Genomic DNA, 20713 nt, shown 5'->3' on the forward strand with positions numbered 1-20713 from the left:
AGGTATGGTCACGGGAGGTGAGGGCTCCACAGATCTAGAGTCATCTCCAGGCCCTAGAGGAGGCCGGGCCGTAAATGAGAGACATTGACAACCCCATTGTAGCTTTTGAGTGCTGCGCTCCATTGCGGCAAAGTGGAGGGAAGGAGGAGAAAAATTACCTTGGGGGTTGGGGAGAAATGTTTCTTCTGTGACATATCAAAAGGAAAACGAGAGTAGCTCCTAAAGGCATGATAAAGAGCAGCAGCACAGAGAAAACGGGCCCTTCTGTCTACAGTCTTCATTGCCTCAGGAAAATCTATTTCTTAGTGTGCGCAGTGTGGGTATATGGCTGAGTGGCAGCAGGAGAATGTGCAGGGCAGCGTCCCTGAAGAAAGTCAGTGCAGGAACTGGTGCCAGGGGCCTGAGGTGGGCTGAGCAGGCCAACAAGCCAGTGTGGCTTCGAGCGGCCAGAACGGCTTCCTTGTGCGTTTCACCCAGGACTTGATTGATGCAATCATTCCCTATCCTAGACAAAGAAGAACACGGGCCTTTAGAAAGGCTTCTTATGACAACAGCCATTCAAGCACTTTTTTCTTTACATCATAAGTTTTTCTTATTGTTCTTCAGGGCCTTTGCCAAGAAGCAGCAGCAACTAAGTGCCTTAAAGGTCTTGCAGCGGAACTGTGCCGCGTACCTGAAATTACGGCACTGGCAGTGGTGGCGAGTCTTCACAAAGGTGAGCTTGGCTCACTTCTTTCCAGATCCCTTTCAAATAGCAGAGTCTGATCAGGAAAAACCCATAGGAAAGAGCTGGAATGATAAAAAAAAAAAAAAACTGCTTAATTTTGTCATAGGTGAAGCCGCTTCTACAAGTGACTCGCCAGGAGGAAGAACTTCAGGCCAAAGATGAAGAGCTGTTGAAGGTGAAGGAGAAGCAGACGAAGGTGGAAGGAGAGCTGGAGGAGATGGAGCGGAAGCACCAGCAGGTGTGTGCAGTGACCTTGTAACTCACACTTGGCCCTGAATCCCCATGAGATCTTGCACTGGTAGCAACCCCCACACATTTCATTATGAATAGCTATACCCACCATATCATCTTATTTTATGGGAGGCCTTTTCACTCATTTCCAAATTGTATATATTTTGCCAATAGAGTTAACAGATACATTCTGCCTTGCATTTTAGATTTGTAGAAGTTAAAATCAACCTTACCTCTTGCATCTTTGCTTTTGTTATTCTTGCTGTCAAGCATGTACTTAACACGTTTTCGATGAGGTTCCCAGTACTGTCACCTTCCTATGTCTGTTTATGAGGCGAAATAGAAAAATGGTCAAAGGACGAGATGCTTGAGTAGAGGTCACCACCTGAACTTCTCTAGCAGCAGTGGTCTTGAATGTGTGTCCCTCTTCTGGGAAGTTTTCTTCATGGACAAAGCTGAGGCTCAGGAGATGTTTGTTGTGGCAATAATAGAATTATAGTGTTCAAGGCCAAAAATATTAACAATAAAGGCCAAGGATATCACTTACTACCAAACAGGCGTTAGTAATCACCATGAACTTTATGGCATTTGAATAATATTTTCACTCTCCTATTTATCTGTCCCTTGTAAATTACCTTCATAGATGAACTATAATGAGTTTAATATGTATTATTCACAGTAACTTGAGACAACAGGAACAACCAAAATATTTTCATCTTGCTTATTTTGCTATAGACAAAAACGTATTTGAAAGTTCTTCCCGTGATGTTATGTATTTTTATCTCCCAGTTTCTTTGATGTGCATTGACCATTGAAATCACGGCGAATATATACTGTGTACGTATGTAATGGGGGCAAATCACAGACACTTTATTGTGATTGCAGCTCTTAGAAGAGAAGAATATCCTTGCAGAGCAACTACAAGCAGAGACTGAGCTCTTTGCTGAAGCAGAAGAGATGAGGGCAAGACTTGCTGCTAAAAAGCAGGAATTAGAAGAGATTCTACATGACTTGGAGTCTAGGGTTGAAGAAGAAGAAGAAAGAAACCAAATCCTCCAAAATGAAAAGAAAAAAATGCAAGCACATATTCAGGTATGTATAATAATTTTTACTTAGAAGCATATTTTGGATTTTGAAGTGGATCTGTTGAATAAACAGAAGTTATGTGTTTGGATTCTTAAGTCCACAGAGAAGCAAAAGGGTTCTGGGTTATGAGAAGCCACTCTTAGAAAGATGACCATCATTTGAAACACACCTATAATAGATTTTCTTTGAACACAGATTTGTCATTTTGTATAGGAATCTTTTTTATGTTCTAAGTGGCATCTTACAGTTTGCAAAGAGATTCACAGTTGCAAACCTCCCAGGATCTATAGCATTCTGTAGAAGACCTAACTTGTTCTTCATGTTGTCAGTGATTCTGTTGCTCACTCCATTCATTAGATAGACATCTACTACGTGGTTTGGCTAATAAGAAACGCTCAGCACTGACATAGGAGGTGGCCAACAGTCAGAATGAGAATTTTTAAAAATTAGCCCTTCCCTGGTACTTAACTTTCTTTTTGAAATACAGGCTGTACTCATGAGCACAATTTTTGGATTCTGATTGAAACAGACAAATGTGCTTTTTAAATGGTCTTTATATTTTAGAGGTACAGCCTGAACGTTTTACAAGTGAAATATGATGTCTGGGATTTGCTTCAAAATAACCTAGGGGGAGAAGGGAGCAGGTGGAGGCACACATGAAATGGAATTGACCATGAGTTGATGCTTGTTAAGGTCAAGGTGATGCTTCTGTGTGGGGCTTATTATGCTGGTCTGTGTGCTTGTATGTGTGTTTGAAATTTTTACAAGAAAACACTCATTTTTTGCCATGGTTTCATTCTAAAATTAACGATGAGTAAATTATTTAGCCGAAGTTACTCTTGAACATTTCCTTAAGTTGGCCATGTGTTGATTTGTACAACCCTAGTTTTGGTTTTTTGGGGTTTGTTTTTGTTTTTGTTTTTTTGTTCTGTTTTTGAGACGGAGTCTCGCTTTGTTGCCCAGGCTGGAGTGCAATGGCGCAATCTCGGCTCACTGCAACCTCCACCTCCTCGGTTCAAGTGATTCCCTTGCCTCAGCCTCCCCAGTAGCTGGGATTACAGGCGCCTGCTACCACGCCCAGCTAATTTTTGTATTTTTAGTAGAGACGAGGTTTCACCACGTTGGCCAGGCTGGTCTCAAACTCTTGACCTCAGGTGATCCACCCACCTCGGCCTCCCAAAGTGCTAGGACTACAGGCGTGAGCCACTGTGCCCAGCCTGGGTTTTGCTTTGTTTAACTTTTTTTTTAATTTCATTTTTTGGAGGGGGTGGGAGCTTTCCACCAGAAACCGGAAATCCTGCTAGACAAATTCTAAAAGAGCTGTAACACTTTGTTTTTAATTTTAATTTTTATGCATATATATTAAGTGTGTGTGTGTATATGTGTATATATATACATGGGGTACATGAGATGTTTTGATACAGGCATGTAGTGTGTAATAATCACCTCATATAAAATGGGGTAATCTATCTGTGATCCTGTGTAATAGCATGTTTATCATAAACAGTAATGTAGATTATAAAGATCTGCACGTTCTAATAAAAATACATGTAAACTCTATGCTCCCGCCCAGTTTGATGAGGTGCTTCTGCTGTGAAAGGTACACTTGAACTGAGACAGCTCATTTCTCACGACCTGTACTATTTAAATTGTTGTTTTCATGTTCTCTTTCTCTCTTCTTTGGCCGAACATGTATATAGTTGGATTCAGCTAAATTAAATACACATTTGATGAGTGCTACTACATTATTCATGTTTGCCTGTGTTGCTATTATTCCAAAATGTGAATTTTAATTACTATATATTATTCCATTTAACAAATGTGCCAACATTTAATTACCAAGACCTTTTTGTAGCATGTTCATAGTTACTCAATATTATAAATAACTTATCACTGTATGTCTTTTTATATAAATTGCATCTGTGACAATTTCCTGAAATTGCTGGTTGAAAGGAAAGGCTCATTTTTAAAGCTATGTTTTGCCATGTTGGCTTCTAGAAGGATTGACCCAGTTTGTACTTTAGCCTGTAGCGGATACAAATGTCTATTTCACATAACTGCATTTCATATTTTTTTAAATATCCTTGGCATTTTGAGAATCAAAAATTAGTATCTAGGCTGAGGCGGATGGATCATGAGGTCAGGAGATCAAGACCATCCTGGCTAACATGCTGAAACCCCATCTCTACCAAAAAAAAAAAATCAAAAAATTAGCCGGGCGTGGTGGTGGGCACCTGTAGTCCCAGCTACTCGGGAGGCTGAGGCAGGAGAATGGCGTGGAGGCAGGAGAATGGCGTGAACCCAGGAGGTGGAGGTTGCAGCGAGCCAAGGTGGCACCACTGCACTTCAGCCTGGGCAACAGAGCGAGACTCCGTGTCAAAAAAAAAAAAAAAAATTAGTATCTCATTGTAATGCATTCCTGTGCACAATGAATGTGTGGTCAAATCTCAAGAAAGTGGCGAGACTGACTGTGTGTTCTTCACAAGGACCTGGAAGAGCAGCTGGACGAGGAGGAAGGGGCTCGGCAAAAGCTGCAGCTGGAAAAGGTGACAGCAGAGGCCAAGATCAAGAAGATGGAAGAGGAGATTCTGCTTCTCGAGGACCAAAATTCCAAGTTTATCAAAGTAAGAGAGTGTTCCCACAAAAAGCTGATTTTAGTTACAGAAAATATTTATATAATATTATGTTGATACACTCATTGAAAGTGACCTCAAACAGAAATTTCTCAAGATTTTAGGTTCATTTACTGAATTTTCTCTGTAAGTCTCTACTTGTATAGATTTCTAAAGATACAGGCACCATTGAATTTTTTAAACCTTATCAAATATCCTGATAATCTTTTAGACTTGTAACATGTGCATTTTGTGCATAATGGTCACTCAATGATGACTTGTCTCCATCTGTGCAAGCATTAATTCATCCACCATTGACTGTGGGACTCTGAATACCAGGCAGCTGGGCCAAGCTCCCGGGGTGGGCACCAAGATGTGTAAGCCTTTCTGCCCTTTTGGAGTACAGTCGTGTGTTGTTTAACGATGAGGACACATTCTGGGAAATGCATTGTGAAGTTATTTTATCCTCGTACAAACATCATAGAGTGTATGGACACAAACTAGATGGTAGAGCCTGCTATACACCTAGACCAGACGGTGGGCCGATTGCATCTAGGCCACACACTTGTACAGCATGTTACTGTCCTGAATACTGTAGGCAGTTGGAACACAGTGCTAATAAGTACTTGTGTATCTAAACATATCCACACAAAAGTCCAGTAAAAATATGATAGAAAAGGTACGGTAAAAATGATAGAAAAGATTTAAAATGGCACACCTCTATTGGGCACTCACCACGAACGGAGCTTGCAGGACTGGAAGCTGCTCTGGGTGAGTCAGTGAGTGAGCGCTGAGTGAATGTGAAGGCCTGGGACATTGCTGTACATGACTGCAGACTTTATCAACATGGCACACTGAGGCTGCAGTACATTTATTTTAAAAATAGAGTAATTGCACTGTGGTGTTATGACAGCTCTTGATGAAGTTTTCAGCTCCATGATCATCTTAGGAGACCACTGTCGTGTATCCGGTTCATCATTGTCCAAAACATCGTTCTGCAGCATGTGACTGTGTACAGTCTGCTGGGGGAGGCAGTGCCGATAGAACTTATTTTCCCTCGAGTCAAAGTTGACCTTTATGAGGAATACAGAACCCAAGTGGTCATTCTGAATGGCTTTTCTGAAGCAGTCAATTTTTCCTGTCCAGGAAAAGAAACTCATGGAAGATCGCATTGCTGAGTGTTCCTCTCAGCTGGCTGAAGAGGAAGAAAAGGCGAAAAACTTGGCCAAAATCAGGAATAAGCAAGAAGTGATGATCTCAGATTTAGAAGGTTAGTGTTTGGGGCTAGAGAAATCAAGGACTAGGACATGTGAGTGTTTAGCTTTTACTGTAATCAGAACATGCAAAAATAAAAAATATACACGATGATTACTAACAATAAGGACCTTCAGTTTGGGTTGACTTGTTAAAACAGGTCCCTTGGCTGGGCACGGTGTCTCAGGCCTGTAATCCTAGCACTTTGGGAGGCTGAGGCAGGAGTTTAAGACCAGCCTGGGCAGCATAGTGAGACCCCATCTCTACAAAAAATTTACAAATTAGCCTGGCGTAGTGGTGCACATCTATGGTCCCAGCTACTTGGAAGCTGAGGCAGAAGGATTGCTTGCGCCCAGGAGCTCACCAGAGTGAGCTGTGATCGTGGGGTGACAGAGGCAGCAGAATTGCTTGCGCCCAGGAGCTCACTGTAGTGAGCTATGATCATGCAACCGCACTACAGCCTGGGTAACACAGCGAGACACTGTATTTAAAACGTAATAAAAAGGGCTCTTAAGATTATTTTGTGTTGCCTTGAAATGATGATAAAATGGTTTTCCTTTTTCTTTTTCTTTGTTTTTAAGATGGAGTTTCACTCTTGTTGCCCAGGCTGGAGTGCAGTGGCGCAATCTTGGCTCACTGCAACCTCCATCTCCTGCGTTCAAGCGATTCTCTTGCCTCAGCCTCCCAAGTAGCTGGGATTACAGGCATGCACCAACCACACCTGGCTAATTTTGTATTTTTAGTAGAGATGGGGTTTCACCATGTTGGTCAGGCTGGTCTCAAACTCCTGACCTTAGGTGATCCACCCACCTTGGCCTCCCAGAGTGCTGGGATTACAGGCATGAGCCATGGCGCCAGGCCTGGTTTTCCTTTTTTAACTTTGGTACTGTGGTAAAAGATACTGCTCTTTGGTGGGCATGGTTGGGGTTATATTGTTTGGGTCCTACAGACCATTGTGTTTAATCTAAAGCTGCATTAAAGTGCCCACAAAGTACCTCACAAAGGGACTGGCCAGTGACATAAAAGCTGGCAGATACAGAGAAGACACTACTGAGGGCCAAGCCACAGTGTAATATCAGGAAATCCTAGGACATTACAGCTTCTGCAAAAGAAATAAGAAAAGAGGATGGAAGTTGGAAAGAGCAGCTAGAGACTGGTACCATCACCAGGGGGAGGGAGCTCTGTGCAGGCGCCTGCAGGCAGGTGCCCACTCTTGGTTAATGTGTGCGTTTATGATAGGAAGATGATGGGGTTGGCTTTTAAAAAATATTTGGGGTTTTATTTGTTTGTTTGTTTTAGTATAAACAAAAGAGGGCATGTCAGTATGAAATTACTTTCATAAACCATTTGTACTAGTATATGGTTCTTCTGCTGAGGAAGTACCCATAAGCACATGTGCTTTTTTACTCACCTGTTTGATCAGCCTGTGACACTCGGTCTCATCCTCTCAGCAAATTGGTTCCTGGTGGAGAACACAAAGGCATACAGGTTGTTGTGAGGAAATAAATCATTCAGTGAAATAGATCACTAGGGCTAACTGAGAGATCACTGCAGAATTTTAGAGGGGAGGGTGGAAAAAAGGCCTGGCCCTATCTGCCCACTCTTCTGTCTCCTCTCTCCCAGTACTTGAGGACGGCAGTTTTCTTGGTTCAGAACAGGGGTTCCCATGGAAAAGGGAATGGGATGACAGGCAGCTACGATTGCTGCCCCAGCACCTGCTGAGCCACTTTGCAAACCTGGGTACAGTGATGTGTTTGACATGAGAGGATTCCAGCTCCCTTCGGCTCTCACAGTGTGGTCTCACCTCCCATGAAAGGACATTCTTAGGACACTCAACTTCTTCCTTAAAATTCCCTCCCCACACTAATTTATCTCCCCTCCAGATCTCGGTGGGTTTGAAATGACTGAGTAGTTGACATCAGCGCATGACCATGTCATCAGGGCAGTGACATGCTTTTGAATAAAATGGCTTATTTTCAACTTGGATCAGTCTGTATTTTAGTTTATTCCTGTGGTGAGTCACTCGGTGTGTTGAAGAGCTTCTTATGTCTTACCTTAAAGAACGCTTAAAGAAGGAAGAAAAGACTCGTCAGGAACTGGAAAAGGCCAAAAGAAAACTCGACGGGGAGACGACCGACCTGCAGGACCAGATCGCAGAGCTGCAGGCGCAGATTGATGAGCTCAAGCTGCAGCTGGCCAAGAAGGAGGAGGAGCTGCAGGGCGCACTGGCCAGGTCTGCAGCCCAGCAGCTGCGCTGCACGGGAGCCCATGGGGCTGAGTTTCAGCAGACTTTGTTATGTTCGGGAGCATTCAAAAACCCTGGGAGAGTGAGATGGGGTTTGCTTGCTGTTTGGTGTGACCTGAGAAAGTGAAAAGCCCAGGCGTACAGAATTTGTGTCAGGGCAGCAAGAAAGTCTCATAAACCATCTCAATATTTATACTTTAAAATGACAAGTTATATTATGAAACCCTTGGAAATTCACACCAGAACAAATTATTTCACTATAACAAATGTTTTGGTCTGTGTACATTACAGATTAACTGTAGTATGTTTTATTTATTTATTTTTTTGAATGGAGTCTCACTCTGTCACCCAGGCTGGAGTGCAGTGGTGCAATCTCAGCTCACTGCAAACTCCACTTCCTGGGTTCAAGCAATTCTCGTGCCTCAGCCTCCCGACTAGCTGGGATTACACGTGTGCACCACCACACCGGCTAATTTTTGTATTTTTAGTAGAGATGGGGTTCCACCATGTTGGTCAGGCTGGTCCCAAACTCCTGACCCCAAGTGATCCACCTGACTTGGCCTCCCAAAGTGCTGGGATTACAGGCGTGAGCCACCACGCCCAGCCTGTAGTATGTTTTAGAACTTGAAGGGAAATCACTTTTCAGAAATTATATTTCTCCACTGAGAGCATGATTCAATAATCAGTTCTAAACCATTCAGTTTAGAATGCAAATCAGATGTAATAAATATATGTCTAATGTTTCATTTCTTTATAAAGAATAACTATTTGGCTACATGATTGTAATACTTGGAGTTTATAATGTGTTACAATCAAAATCTTTCAAGAAAAATCTCCCTTACCTCAAACATCCCAACTATTCCCAATCAGAAAAATCTTCCAACATTTTAAACCACAGACATAAACAAAAAGATGCCCTATGGAAGAGAGGCACCTGGAGGGTATGAGGATGACAGCCTCTTTCTTCTACTGTGTTCTTTGAGCATCCCTGGTTTGGCTGGGTTCCGGTGTGATGAGGAGGTCACTCCTTCATAGTTAGAAGCAGATTTTTAACTATAACAGCCTTTGACTTCAGAGAAAATGTTTTCATATTCTAAGGGCTAAAGTAAGAGTGTCCTACCTTTTAATGGAGAAGCATGGTCGTTTGGAAAGGGGGCTGGGCTGGAATCTAGTTCTGGCTCTGCCACCATTAGCTTTGGGGCCTTCAGCAAGGCCTCTACCTGAGAACCTCCTCCTGCCCTAGCAGGTGCTGAGCATCTGCACCAGCCTCAGGCCCCAGGAGGAGGGATGTGGGACTGGGGTCTCGTGGAGAGGTGCTCAGGGGCTGGGGCTCGCCTGAGAAACAGGCCATCCGGGTGCCATCTCTGAGTGCCTCTTGCGCCTGGGTGTTTTAACAGAGGTGACGATGAAACACTCCATAAGAACAATGCCCTTAAAGTTGTGCGAGAGCTACAAGCCCAAATTGCTGAACTTCAGGAAGACTTTGAATCCGAGAAGGCTTCACGGAACAAGGCCGAAAAGCAGAAAAGGGACTTGAGTGAGGAACTGGAAGCTCTGAAAACAGAGCTGGAGGACACGCTGGACACCACGGCAGCTCAGCAGGAACTACGGTGAGTGTGGGAGAGGAAGCAGGGCCCGGGCGCCCGCCAACCTCTCCACCGAGCCCGTGCAGAAATGCCTGGTGTGCTTGCTATCTTTGGGAGGTGGTGTGCTTTTCCTTGTGATGGCAGGTGGAACGGTGATTAAATGGTAATGGTTAGAAACAGACCAGCCTATGGGTAGAAATACCTGTGCAGGGGTGGGTGGGTAAACCAGCAGACTGAGGGACACAGAGTGAGATGGATGTGATCGGAAAAGCTGTGGTCAGTGATGGATATCTAGGGGGAGAGAGTGACAACTACACAGAGCAGGGGGCAGTGAAAAGAGATTTAGATAGATAGGACCAGAGGGAGAAGGGTAAACACAGGAATAGGAGGAGATATCCAGGAGGCCAGGCACATATGCTGGCAGTGCCAGGTGGTGTGAACGGTGTAGGTAACCAGCTGAAAAGGGAAGGGTGCCTTCACAAGGGTGAGAAGGCTGGTGCACGCACTGGGACAGAGTGTGCAGTGGGCAGAGGCATATGCAGCATCATGAGCCAGCAGCCAGGGCGGGCATGAAAAAAGTGACGAGCATAGGTGAACATGGCCAGAGAAGGCTCCCGGGTAGAAAGCTGCAGTGTGGCAGCCCACGAGTCGCAGGAGAGCCTTAGCAGTGAGCCGGTACGCAGGCCTGGAGGTGCTGGCCTGCGGCTCCCACGGACTCATAGGTGTCATCACTGTGGAGAGCAGTGTGGGGGGTGTGCCAGCTTGCTGTCCTGGCAGAGGCCATCTGCTCCCTCCCAGACTCACACTGCCAAGTGCCTCAGGGCCACCCCAGGAGTCCCAGCCAGAAGGGAACCCTCGCGCCTTGGCTGGCTGCAGGCACACCTGCTGGCTCTTCCAGGGTGTGAATGATGGAAAGGATAGCCCATCACCCTGGGGAGTTGCTGAGGCCTGGAATAAAGCAAGAAGGAGAGAGGGAATTGTTTATGAATGCAGGTGTGGCCAGAGAGGCAGAAAATGACCCAGAGCAACCAGGAGGGAAACAGGTTGTGGTGAAAACCAGTGCGTTTCCCCAGAGGACAAGGATGTCATCAGCTGGGTCCACCCAGCAGCTGGAAACCTCGGCACTTGGTCGTGGAAAGAATGACATCATGGTGTCCACAGGGCAGGCCGGCTCGATAGAGCAGTGAGACTGAGGTCAGATGGTGGGTGTGGGGAGGCTCTCTGTGCTGGAGAACAGAGGGGTGAGCCTTGGAATGTTTGCCATGATCCTAGCCATGAATATGTACAGCTATGGCAGCTGGACAGAGGTTGGTTGGTTTTTGTCTTCAGCTTTTACCCAGAGAGAGGAAAAACCCCATCTGAGCCAGGCATGGTTCGAGGCTTCCTACCCCACTTTTTTATTTTATTTTATTTTATTTTTTATTTTTTATTTTTTTGAGACGGAGTTTTGCTCTTGTTGCCCAGGCCGGAGCACAATGGTGCGATCTCGGCTCACTGCAACCTCCGCCTCCCGGGTTCAAACAATTTTCCTGCCTCAGCCTCCCGGGTAGCTGGGATTACAGGCATGCGCCACCACGCCCGGCTAATTTTGTATTTTTTGGTAGAGATGGGGTTTCTCCATGTTAGTCAGGCTGGTCGCAAACTCCAGACATCAGGTGATCCCCCCGCCTTGGCCTCCCAAAGTGCTGGGATTACAGGCGTGAGCCACCGCGCCCAGCCCTTACCCCACTTCAGCAGAGTAACTGCTTTTAGTAGTTTAAGTCCTGGACTTCTCTTTGACATATCTGCTTTTTTAAAATCTAGAAACCACTGAACTAGACTTGGCTGAACTCTCCACTCCCAGCTGGGCTTTTGACTGCAATAGAAAATAAGGTTCTGATCATTTTTCCATCCAACCCTCGCAAAAAACTAAATGCGCATATTTATTAAAACCATGCCTATGCCCAGCTGTAGCACTCACTGATTCTGTTTTGCCTGCAGCTCAGACATGTCCTCCATTCTTGCTAAGGACCCTTAGAGAACGCAAACCACCCCACCTGGGCCCTGGTTCTTCCCATGATTAGTATAAAGTAACAGTCCTCCGTAAATCATATACTCTTCTGCAGACTCACTGGCATTTTCACTCTCTTAAGGACTTTTGATGAAAAACTGAAAGAAATGGGGTTGTTCAGCCTGGAGAAGAGAAGGTGAAGGTTTCCTTTGACCACTGGATTTAAGTAGGGATGAGGAACACACACACACACACACACATATACACACACAACACACACACACACAACTATTTTCCCAAAAGACAACGGCTGCTAGTAGGAGAGATTTCCCTGGAGTGAGCTGAAACAATCTCATTGGGAGCCTTGCAGAGGACAGGACTAGACCAGCACATCTTTGACCTCTGGCTGAGCCAGTGGAACTTGGGGCTGAGCTAGGCTGGACCACAAAGAATCCTTAGTGATTCCTTCTGGCTGGGCTACATGCGACCATGGAGCTGGCAGCCACCAGGCCCTGTTCTCTTGGCACAGGGATCTCTCAGCCAGCCCCTGCATCTCGTGACTCCATGAGAAGAGAGGAAAAGAGAGGTGAAGAGAGGGATAACGTGTCCACACGGGAATCAGTGTGTAAATCACTGTTCTAAGTTGTGACATGTTATAAAGTATAGAGCAAGTTTGCTAGCAGTGTGCTTCAGGATTAGTGTGAGGTTATAGCTAATTCAACGGTGCTAATATAGGTCTTAGCAGGAGTGCTGTTTACCTGACTGGCTTCAGTCTTCATCAAGCTCGTGCTTAAACACGGTGCTCAGATTAACAAATTTAGAGGGACTGGCCATGAGAAGTAAGATCTCTTCTAGACAGTGAATAACTCTGGTTATTCAAGTTACCCTGTATTTGTTACAGCCAATTTTAAAAATATAAGAAAGCCATGGAAAGATATTTAATGCTAATGTGATCTTCATACCGTAAAGTGCAGGTTAGATAAAACCACAGTTTATGTCAGAACATTCCAATTCTATGGCCATAGACCTGCTGTGTTCTCATATCAAACATCAGAGACCCTTTCTGAACCCTTTGAGCTGCCTTTTAATTTTCCTGCCCCTCCAAAAGATAATGCCCTCCTCCCCAACCTTAAGCCATTTCCTGGTAGAATTTTGGGAGGATGTTAGTTAATTGCGGCTTCTTCACATGAACGCTAAGAGTCTTGCTTTGTTACACTGCAACGTCCTGATTCATTTGGCCTTTGCCATCCCTTCACTTTTGAAAATCTCTGGGAGACTCCCTTTTTCCAGTTTTATTCAAGTCTGTTGGGGCTATGGCAGGCAGTTTGGCATCTTGTGTTAACCAATTCCTGACCTCCGGTGAAACCAGACTGCCCAGAACAATTTGAAGACCCCTAGGGATGTCACCCTGTGTCTTGATAAGCCAGACATGGCATGGAAGTTGCACTGGTTGTTTGTTTTCTTGTTTTTTTTTTTAAAGATAGGGTCTCACTCACCCAGGCTGGCGTGCAGTGGCACAATCATAGCTCATTGTAGCCTCAACCTCCCAGGCTCAAGCGATCCACCTTAGCCTCCCAAATTTCCAGGGTTATAGGCATGAACCACTACTCAGCTCTCTAGGAGGATTTCTGATATCGCAGTAATAGACCTGCCAGCCTACTGGAAATAGCACATCAAATATTTATTAAAGGAATTTATGTAATATTTAAAACAAAAACAGTACTTTTTCAAAAAGAAAATGTGTTTTTAATCAGTCAGCTAATTCTGATCTCTCTTAAAAAATGTCCTTCTCTAGTACAAAACGTGAACAAGAAGTGGCAGAGCTGAAGAAAGCTCTTGAGGAGGAGACTAAGAACCATGAAGCTCAAATCCAGGACATGAGACAAAGACACGCAACAGCCCTGGAGGAGCTCTCAGAGCAGCTGGAACAGGCCAAGCGGGTAAGGGAGGCCCTGCCGTGTGCTGTGGCCTGGAGAAAGTCTGCCGTCAGAGCCACTCCCATCCTATCTGCCCGTTCTGTTCAGTCATGTATTGATTAGTCTCCAGCCTCTGTACGTCACTGAGTGGGCTGCTGGGTACCCAGTTGCCAAGGCAGGAGCGGCTTTCAGAAAACACACTGTCTCCTTAGGAAGAAAAGCCAGATGCAAGTGCATGGATCCAGCCACCATCTCAAACCACACAGTCCTCCCCAGTGTCTCTTCTCACTAAACCCTTCTCCCAGTGGCTTCACTCAAAACCCCGAATGGTTTGAAAGTCATTCTTCCCTAACTTGTCTGCTGCCAGTAAGTCACAAGTCCTGCCGATGTTCCCCTTCAGGGGTTCCTGACATTCATCTCTCCCTTCTTGTCCTTCCCTGCCTGTGATCTCACCTCAGCCACCAAACACAGTGTTGGCTTTCATTCATTGTTCCTGCTTCTGTATCTCAGACACAGGCTTTCCGTTCTCCTGAAACTTAATTTCATGTGCCCTGTGACTCACGCCACCCTCCTGTGCAGACTGGCCTCCATGACTTCCCATAATCATCCTTGCCTTTGTGACTTGGTTCTTGCTCCAGTTTCTCCATCTTTCTGTTCTTTGCCTAGCCACATGCCACCTTTTAATTTAGACAATGACAATATTAGCATTTACGGAACATTTATGTTTGTGTCAAGTACTGTGCTAAGTGCCCTACACGAATTGCCTTCCTTAATCTTTGCTACAACCCTGTGGCACAGTCTCCTATAATTCCCATTTAAAAGACAAGGAAACTGAGGTCCAGTGGTGTTAGGTAATTAAGCCAGGGTCACACAGCTGGTTCGTGGAAAGGCAGCTTGAAGCCAGACAGTCTGGCCCAGATTCCCATGTGACCACCTTACTACACCCAATCTTGTCCCTGAGGCAGGATGTCATTGGAGATACATCCTGTTGGGGCCACCCCTGCACCAAGGGTGCCTGCTCATGTTAGTAAGTGTAAGACAATTCTTTACACTAACAACACTTTTTTATACAGAGGACAGTGTGAGTGATGACGCTGCAGACAGGACACACCTGGCATGGACAAGGCTAATTACTTAGCACAGTGAGCCCCTAAATATCTGCATCTGCTCCTCGGAGCAGTATGTACGCGTGTGTTCCTTACGTAGAAATCCTCACACTCAGAGAACAGCAAACACTTTCATTCATTCATTCAACAGATGTTGACTACAGACTCACTGTGTGTTAGGCACAATTCTGCAGACTCAAAAAGCAGTCCTCTGTATGGAGTTTTAGAAAATAACTAGTGAATTATGTTTTCCCTTCCGTCTCCTAGTTCAAAGCAAATCTAGAGAAGAACAAGCAGGGCCTGGAGACAGATAACAAGGAGCTGGCGTGTGAGGTGAAGGTCCTGCAGCAGGTCAAGGCCGAGTCTGAGCACAAGAGGAAGAAGCTCGACGCGCAGGTCCAGGAGCTCCATGCCAAGGTCTCTGAAGGCGACAGGCTCAGGGTGGAGCTGGCGGAGAAAGCAAGTAAGCTGCAGGTAAGCCGGAAACCTCCGCTCTACACACGTCCCACTGTAGCATGTCCCTAATTTACCATTGTATCCCTCTGTGCAATAAGAGACCCATGGCCAGTGTGCTGTGCAATACCTGAAAATTGCTATCCAGTAAATACATCGAGTCTTAGGTGTCCCTAGTGTCTATTACTTTGATGAAGTTAAATAATATTTATTTTAAGAAGAACACAGCATGATTGGACTTGATCAGTTCCACTTTGAATTGTGTTTACAGTTGCTTAACAGTTTTAAGCACTTCAGCTTCTCCATTAGTCCAGTAAATAAGAGAATAGGAACAATGGGCCAAAAAAATTATACTTCACATTGGCAAAGATTTACGAGACTTTTATTTTTTACACTGCTGGTATAAATGAGTGCAACCTTTTTTTTTGTTTTTGTTTTTGTTTGAGACAGAGTCTCACTCTGTTGCCCAGGCTGGAGTGCAGTGGCGCAATCTCGGCTCACTGCAAGCTCTGCCTCCCGGGTTCACACCATTCTCCTGCCTCAGCCTCCTGGGTAGCTGGGACTACAGGCACCCACCACCATGCCTGGCTAATTTTTTGCATTTCTAGTAGAGATGGGGTTTCACTGTGTTAGCCAGGATGGTCTCAATCTCCTGACCTCGTGATCTGCCTGCCTCAGCCTCCCAAAGTGCTGGGATTACAGGCATGAGCCACCGCTCCTGGCCCTTTTCTGAATATTTTTAATACATGGTTGGTTGAATCCACAGATGGAACCTATGGATAGGAAGGGCTGACTGTGGTTGGAAATAACTTTAATGTTTAATACGGACTTCCATGCAACCAGCAAAAACAATATAGTCGATGAGTCCTTATTGGTAAGAAAAGATGTACATCCTATATTGCCACATTGAAAAAGCATTACAGAGCTGTCTTGTGTCCGAGGCCCAAGACCACACGACCACACTACAGTACATGATTCTCCAGGACTCCAGGACTCAGCAGAGAGGCCTGCTCATGGCAAAGATTTATTACAGTGAAAAGATACAAAGCAAAATCAGTAAAAGGAAAGGGCACGAGGGCTGAGGTGCTGAGGAAACCAGGAACAAGCTTCCAGGAGTCCTCTCCCAGCGGAGTCACACAGCACGTGCTTAATTCCTCCAGCAGTGAGTCCTGACAGCATGCGTGAAATGTTTTCTTCCAAGAAGCCCATTACAGACTCGGCCCCCAGGGTTTTTATTAGGGGCTGGTTACATAGGCACCTCTTGCCTAGCATAAACCCAAATTGCAGACTCCCAGAAGAAACGTAGGTGTTCAACATAGACCATATTGTTTACATGGACAGTTTAGAGAAAAGCCACCCTTATTGTTCAGGAAATAGTGGGAACTCTTGCTAAATTCAAGTTCCCACACACCGGCCAAAGGTCAACATCGCAAGCAGGCCTTTCGAAGGAGGGTGGTCCCGGCCTGCTGTGTTAATGTGTAGGTACTGAAATATTGTGTGCGTGCTCTCACACACAATCTGGAAAGCTATTCCTAAAAGAGAAAATCTCTGAAACAGCATTATGAACTCTGCCTACGGCGGGGAAGGGAGGGGAGTGACAGTTCCTTGTCCCCTGTGCCGCACCAGGCATATGCTAGGCTCCCATGTACGTTGTTCCCCATTTAATCCTCAGTCAACCCCTCTGGTAGGTGAGGAACCTGAGGCTCAAAGAAGCTAAGGCTCTTGCCCGCTCTGGTGACTTACCTGGCAACTTCTAGAGCTGGTGCTGAAGGCAGGAGTCCCTCTTGACTTTGGAGCCCTTCCCCACCACACTGTTCCCAAGACTGATGAAGTGTGAGCTCTGTGAAGGATGTTGCTAAACAGAGTGAACATGGAAGCATTACAGCATGTGCTCTGTTGTGGCTGTGCCACCGTCCACTCTCCCTTGGCCGGTGTGACGAGGACTAGCGAGAACGCACGGCGCCCTGCTGCCCCTCTGCGTCCCTCTGCGTCTTCCCAGCACCCACTGTCGTCAAAAATTATAAAGCATCTTATACCACAAAGATATGTTTGGAAAATATTTTAGAAATATCATTAATTGAGAAGAAAAAAATATTATTAATTAAATCTGACCATAAGAAATAGCTTAAATATTCATGATGAACATATAATACCAGTTTTTTGAAACCTAAAAGAACTTCCAGCCGGGTTGGTGGCTCACATCTGTCATCCCAGCACTTTGGGAGGCCGGGGCAGGCAGATCAGGAGGTCAGGAGTTCGAGACCAGCCTGGCCAACATGGTGAAACCCCGTCTCTACTAAAGATACAAAAAATTAGACGGGCGCGGTAGCAAGCGCCTGTAATCCCAGCCACTCGGGAGGCTGAGGCAGGAGAATCGCTTGAACCCAGAAGGCAAAGGTTGCAGTGAGCCCAGATTGCACCACTGCACTCCAGCCAGGGCGACAGGGTGAGACTATCTCAAAAAAAAAAAAAAAAAAACTTTCTTGTACCCCTTTTATAGAAGCTTCAAGTTCTATAAGAATGTGAATTATACTTTCCTCCCAAAACATATGGTTAACGCATGTTCGTGTGAAGGACCAAAATCAAGCACCTGCTGGCCTTCAGCCTCCCCACAGAGGTTACAGTCACTCTTTCAGAGGCTTTGCTTTCATTTTTGTATCTTCATGATAAAAATAGAAGAAGGTAGGAAACCAGTTAGGAGACCCCCCGCCCCCTGTCCTTTTCATGGGTAGAGACTATTAAGGTGGCCAGGGAGGCAGGTTCTAGTACCTACTTATTTGAGCTCCATTTGAAGGCAACAGACTCTTGGTAGTGAGTCTTCCTTAACTGAATGGGTAGTTTCAGGTTCACACTCCCGCCGAGTTCTTGTCTATTTGTGTTCTGTTTAAAAGCTGTGTTTCTAGACCCTTTCTGCTTGCTTACTATTGAGTTGAATTTAATCTTCTGCTCCTTACAGAATGAGCTAGATAATGTCTCCACCCTTCTGGAAGAAGCAGAGAAGAAGGGTATTAAATTTGCTAAGGATGCAGCTAGTCTTGAGTCTCAACTACAGGATACACAGGTATTCCCTGGGGAGCAAGGGGTCTTTATAATAACTAACATTTCTGTAATATATAAGCTGGTGAAATATGCTGGCCCCAGAATTGCCTTCTGTGTCACCTCTTACTAGTTTTATGTCATACTTTTATTTGGAGCCAGCCTTGCTACTCGGGATTTCTCCCTGGAAGCTCAGTGTCTTGATGTAGAGCCCCTGGGGTTCGTGTGTCTGGCAGGCACGTGGGTGGCCTCGGAGACAGCTCCAGCTGCCATTCACGGCCGCTGCCTGGGCTGTGGTTGACCCAAGCTATGGTCCTGCTGCACACAATGTCTTGCTGGCCATTTCCAATAAGATTGTTTCCTTATGGTTGGAATTTCATCGTGCTGACCTGTGAGAAACAGTCCATTTTGTAAAAGGGTGAGTTGAGGCTTATCAGACTGTTAAGACCTGTATTGCATCATCCGTTAGGGATGTTTTTAAGTCAGCTACAGGTTACTTGAAAATAATGTAGCACTTTATTCTTGGAGTTTTACAGCTTAGTTTTGTTAAATTTACAAACACTTATGAGTGTTTATTTGCCAGGCTTTAGGCTAGGTGCTGGGGATTAAAAAAAAAAAAATCTCAGGCCAAAAGTGGAATAATTAGGCAGTTGGGGACAAGTTCATTTTAACCAAAGCACACCCCATGCATGACAAGGTGCGGCCTGGTGAGTGAGACTAGAGGAGGCCGGAGCCATGGCCCAGAAATTCTGCTCCACACAACCAATGCCTCTGAAGACTTTCCAGTCTGAAAGTAACAGGAAAAACATGTTTGTGCTTACATTTTAGAAGTCAATCTGGCAGGAAATACAAAGGACGATAACTGAGGGGATGCCTAAGACGGGAGAGGTGATCCTAGTTCAAAGGGCTGAGGGCCTGAACTAAGACGGGGTAGGGGGTGGAGAGGAAGGGATTCCAGGTGTGACTGAGGAGAGGCGGGGTGTGGTGGGGGACGCAGGAGGGGAGGCCTCGGGGATGCCTGGAGGCTCCAGCCTGGGCCCCTGGGTGGATGGCGCCGCCGTTCGTTTTTCAGAGATGAGTCTGAAGCAGTGTTGGTGTGAAGAGCTTTTACAAAGTTATCGTGTGTGTTTTTAAATCATCTGTGTTTGTTAATGTCACTGGGCATTCTCATGCATTGAGGCTGTCTCTTTTGTACGACATGAATTCTTTAATACAGGTGTATTTGTTTTGGTGATAAATATAACGGAAGTGTTGCCCTTTTAAAAAAAACACAGGAGCTTCTTCAGGAGGAGACACGCCAGAAACTAAACCTGAGCAGTCGGATCCGGCAGCTGGAAGAGGAGAAGAACAGTCTTCAGGAGCAGCAGGAGGAGGAGGAGGAGGCCAGGAAGAACCTGGAGAAGCAAGTGCTGGCCCTGCAGTCCCAGGTGTGCGTCCTCTTTAGGAAGCCGCAGTGGCCTCGATGTGTGCCTTCAGCAGATCCTGGCCCTGCTGTGCTGGGCTGTCTCAGCTCCATCTGGGACAGTTAATTAGGTTGTACTAAATTAAGCCCATTAAATGGTTTTTCTTTGACCCAGCCACATGCTGGTTATAATGCTGGAAGCCCTTAAAATAAGGACCTAGGACTGTGTCAACCATGTAAGATTTCAATCCAGTCATCATTTTATGGACTATTAGCTAAGAAATTAAGTGACAGTCTAAGACTCATTTGTTTTAAAATCACCGTATTGATTTTTCTTCTCTCAAAATATTAAAAACAAAAGGTTTTTTTTTTTTTCAAAGGCAAAAACCAATTGAGTTCTTTTTTTTTTTTTCCTTGAGATAAGAGTCTCACTTTGTCGCCCAGGCTGGAGTGCAGTGGCGTGATCTCAGCTCACTGCAACCTCCACCTCCTGGGCTCAAGTGATCCTCCCACCTCAGCCTCCCCAGTAGCCGAGACTACAGACAGGTGATTTTTGTATTTTTAGTAGAGATGAGGTTTCACTATGTTGGCCTGGCTGGTCTTGAACTCCTGACCTCAAGTGATCCTGCCGCCTCAGCCTCCCAAAGTGCTGGGATTACAGGCGTGAGCCACCATGCCCGGCCCCAACTGAGTACATTAATACTGAGCTTTCTGTTTGTCCTTACACAAAACCTAGTTGGCTGATACCAAGAAGAAAGTAGATGACGACCTGGGAACAATTGAAAGTCTGGAAGAAGCCAAGAAGAAGCTTCTGAAGGATGCGGAGGCCCTGAGCCAGCGCCTGGAGGAGAAGGCACTGGCGTATGACAAACTGGAGAAGACCAAGAACCGCCTGCAGCAGGAGCTGGACGACCTCACGGTGGACCTGGACCACCAGCGCCAGGTCGCCTCCAACTTGGAGAAGAAGCAGAAGAAGTTTGACCAGGTGGGTCGGCCACGTGTCGTTTCCTCCTGGCAGAGCTCTTGCTTTTGTTTGTTTGGTTTAAAATAATCTTATTTAAAGGCATTT

The 20713-nt window shown here is 45.5% G+C and overlaps 1 protein-coding gene and 1 non-coding gene across 22 annotated transcripts in view; one reads left to right on the top strand and one right to left on the bottom strand.

Moving 5' to 3' along the window:
* MYH10 (myosin heavy chain 10) overlaps positions 1 to 20713 on the top strand; it is a 154464-nt gene that overhangs the window by 115386 nt on the left and 18365 nt on the right. For all 21 annotated transcript variants that reach the window (XM_063799771.1, XM_063799776.1, XM_009432768.5 and 18 more), the window contains 12 exons: positions 607 to 715; positions 834 to 965; positions 1844 to 2050; positions 4531 to 4668; positions 5803 to 5926; positions 7972 to 8143; positions 9553 to 9765; positions 13527 to 13671; positions 15021 to 15227; positions 18163 to 18267; positions 19517 to 19669; positions 20381 to 20629. In XM_063799771.1, the coding sequence (XP_063655841.1) occupies positions 607 to 715; positions 834 to 965; positions 1844 to 2050; positions 4531 to 4668; positions 5803 to 5926; positions 7972 to 8143; positions 9553 to 9765; positions 13527 to 13671; positions 15021 to 15227; positions 18163 to 18267; positions 19517 to 19669; positions 20381 to 20629 (1954 nt within the window). The remainder of the gene's footprint in view (positions 1 to 606; positions 716 to 833; positions 966 to 1843; positions 2051 to 4530; positions 4669 to 5802; positions 5927 to 7971; positions 8144 to 9552; positions 9766 to 13526; positions 13672 to 15020; positions 15228 to 18162; positions 18268 to 19516; positions 19670 to 20380; positions 20630 to 20713) is intronic.
* Positions 3312 to 3375, bottom strand: LOC112206133 (U7 small nuclear RNA). Its single transcript, XR_002940336.1, has one exon. It is a non-coding gene; the product is annotated as a U7 small nuclear RNA (small nuclear RNA).

This window comes from Pan troglodytes, chromosome 19 (genome assembly GCF_028858775.2).
Source record: "Pan troglodytes isolate AG18354 chromosome 19, NHGRI_mPanTro3-v2.0_pri, whole genome shotgun sequence".
Taxonomy (NCBI): domain Eukaryota; kingdom Metazoa; phylum Chordata; class Mammalia; order Primates; family Hominidae; genus Pan; species Pan troglodytes.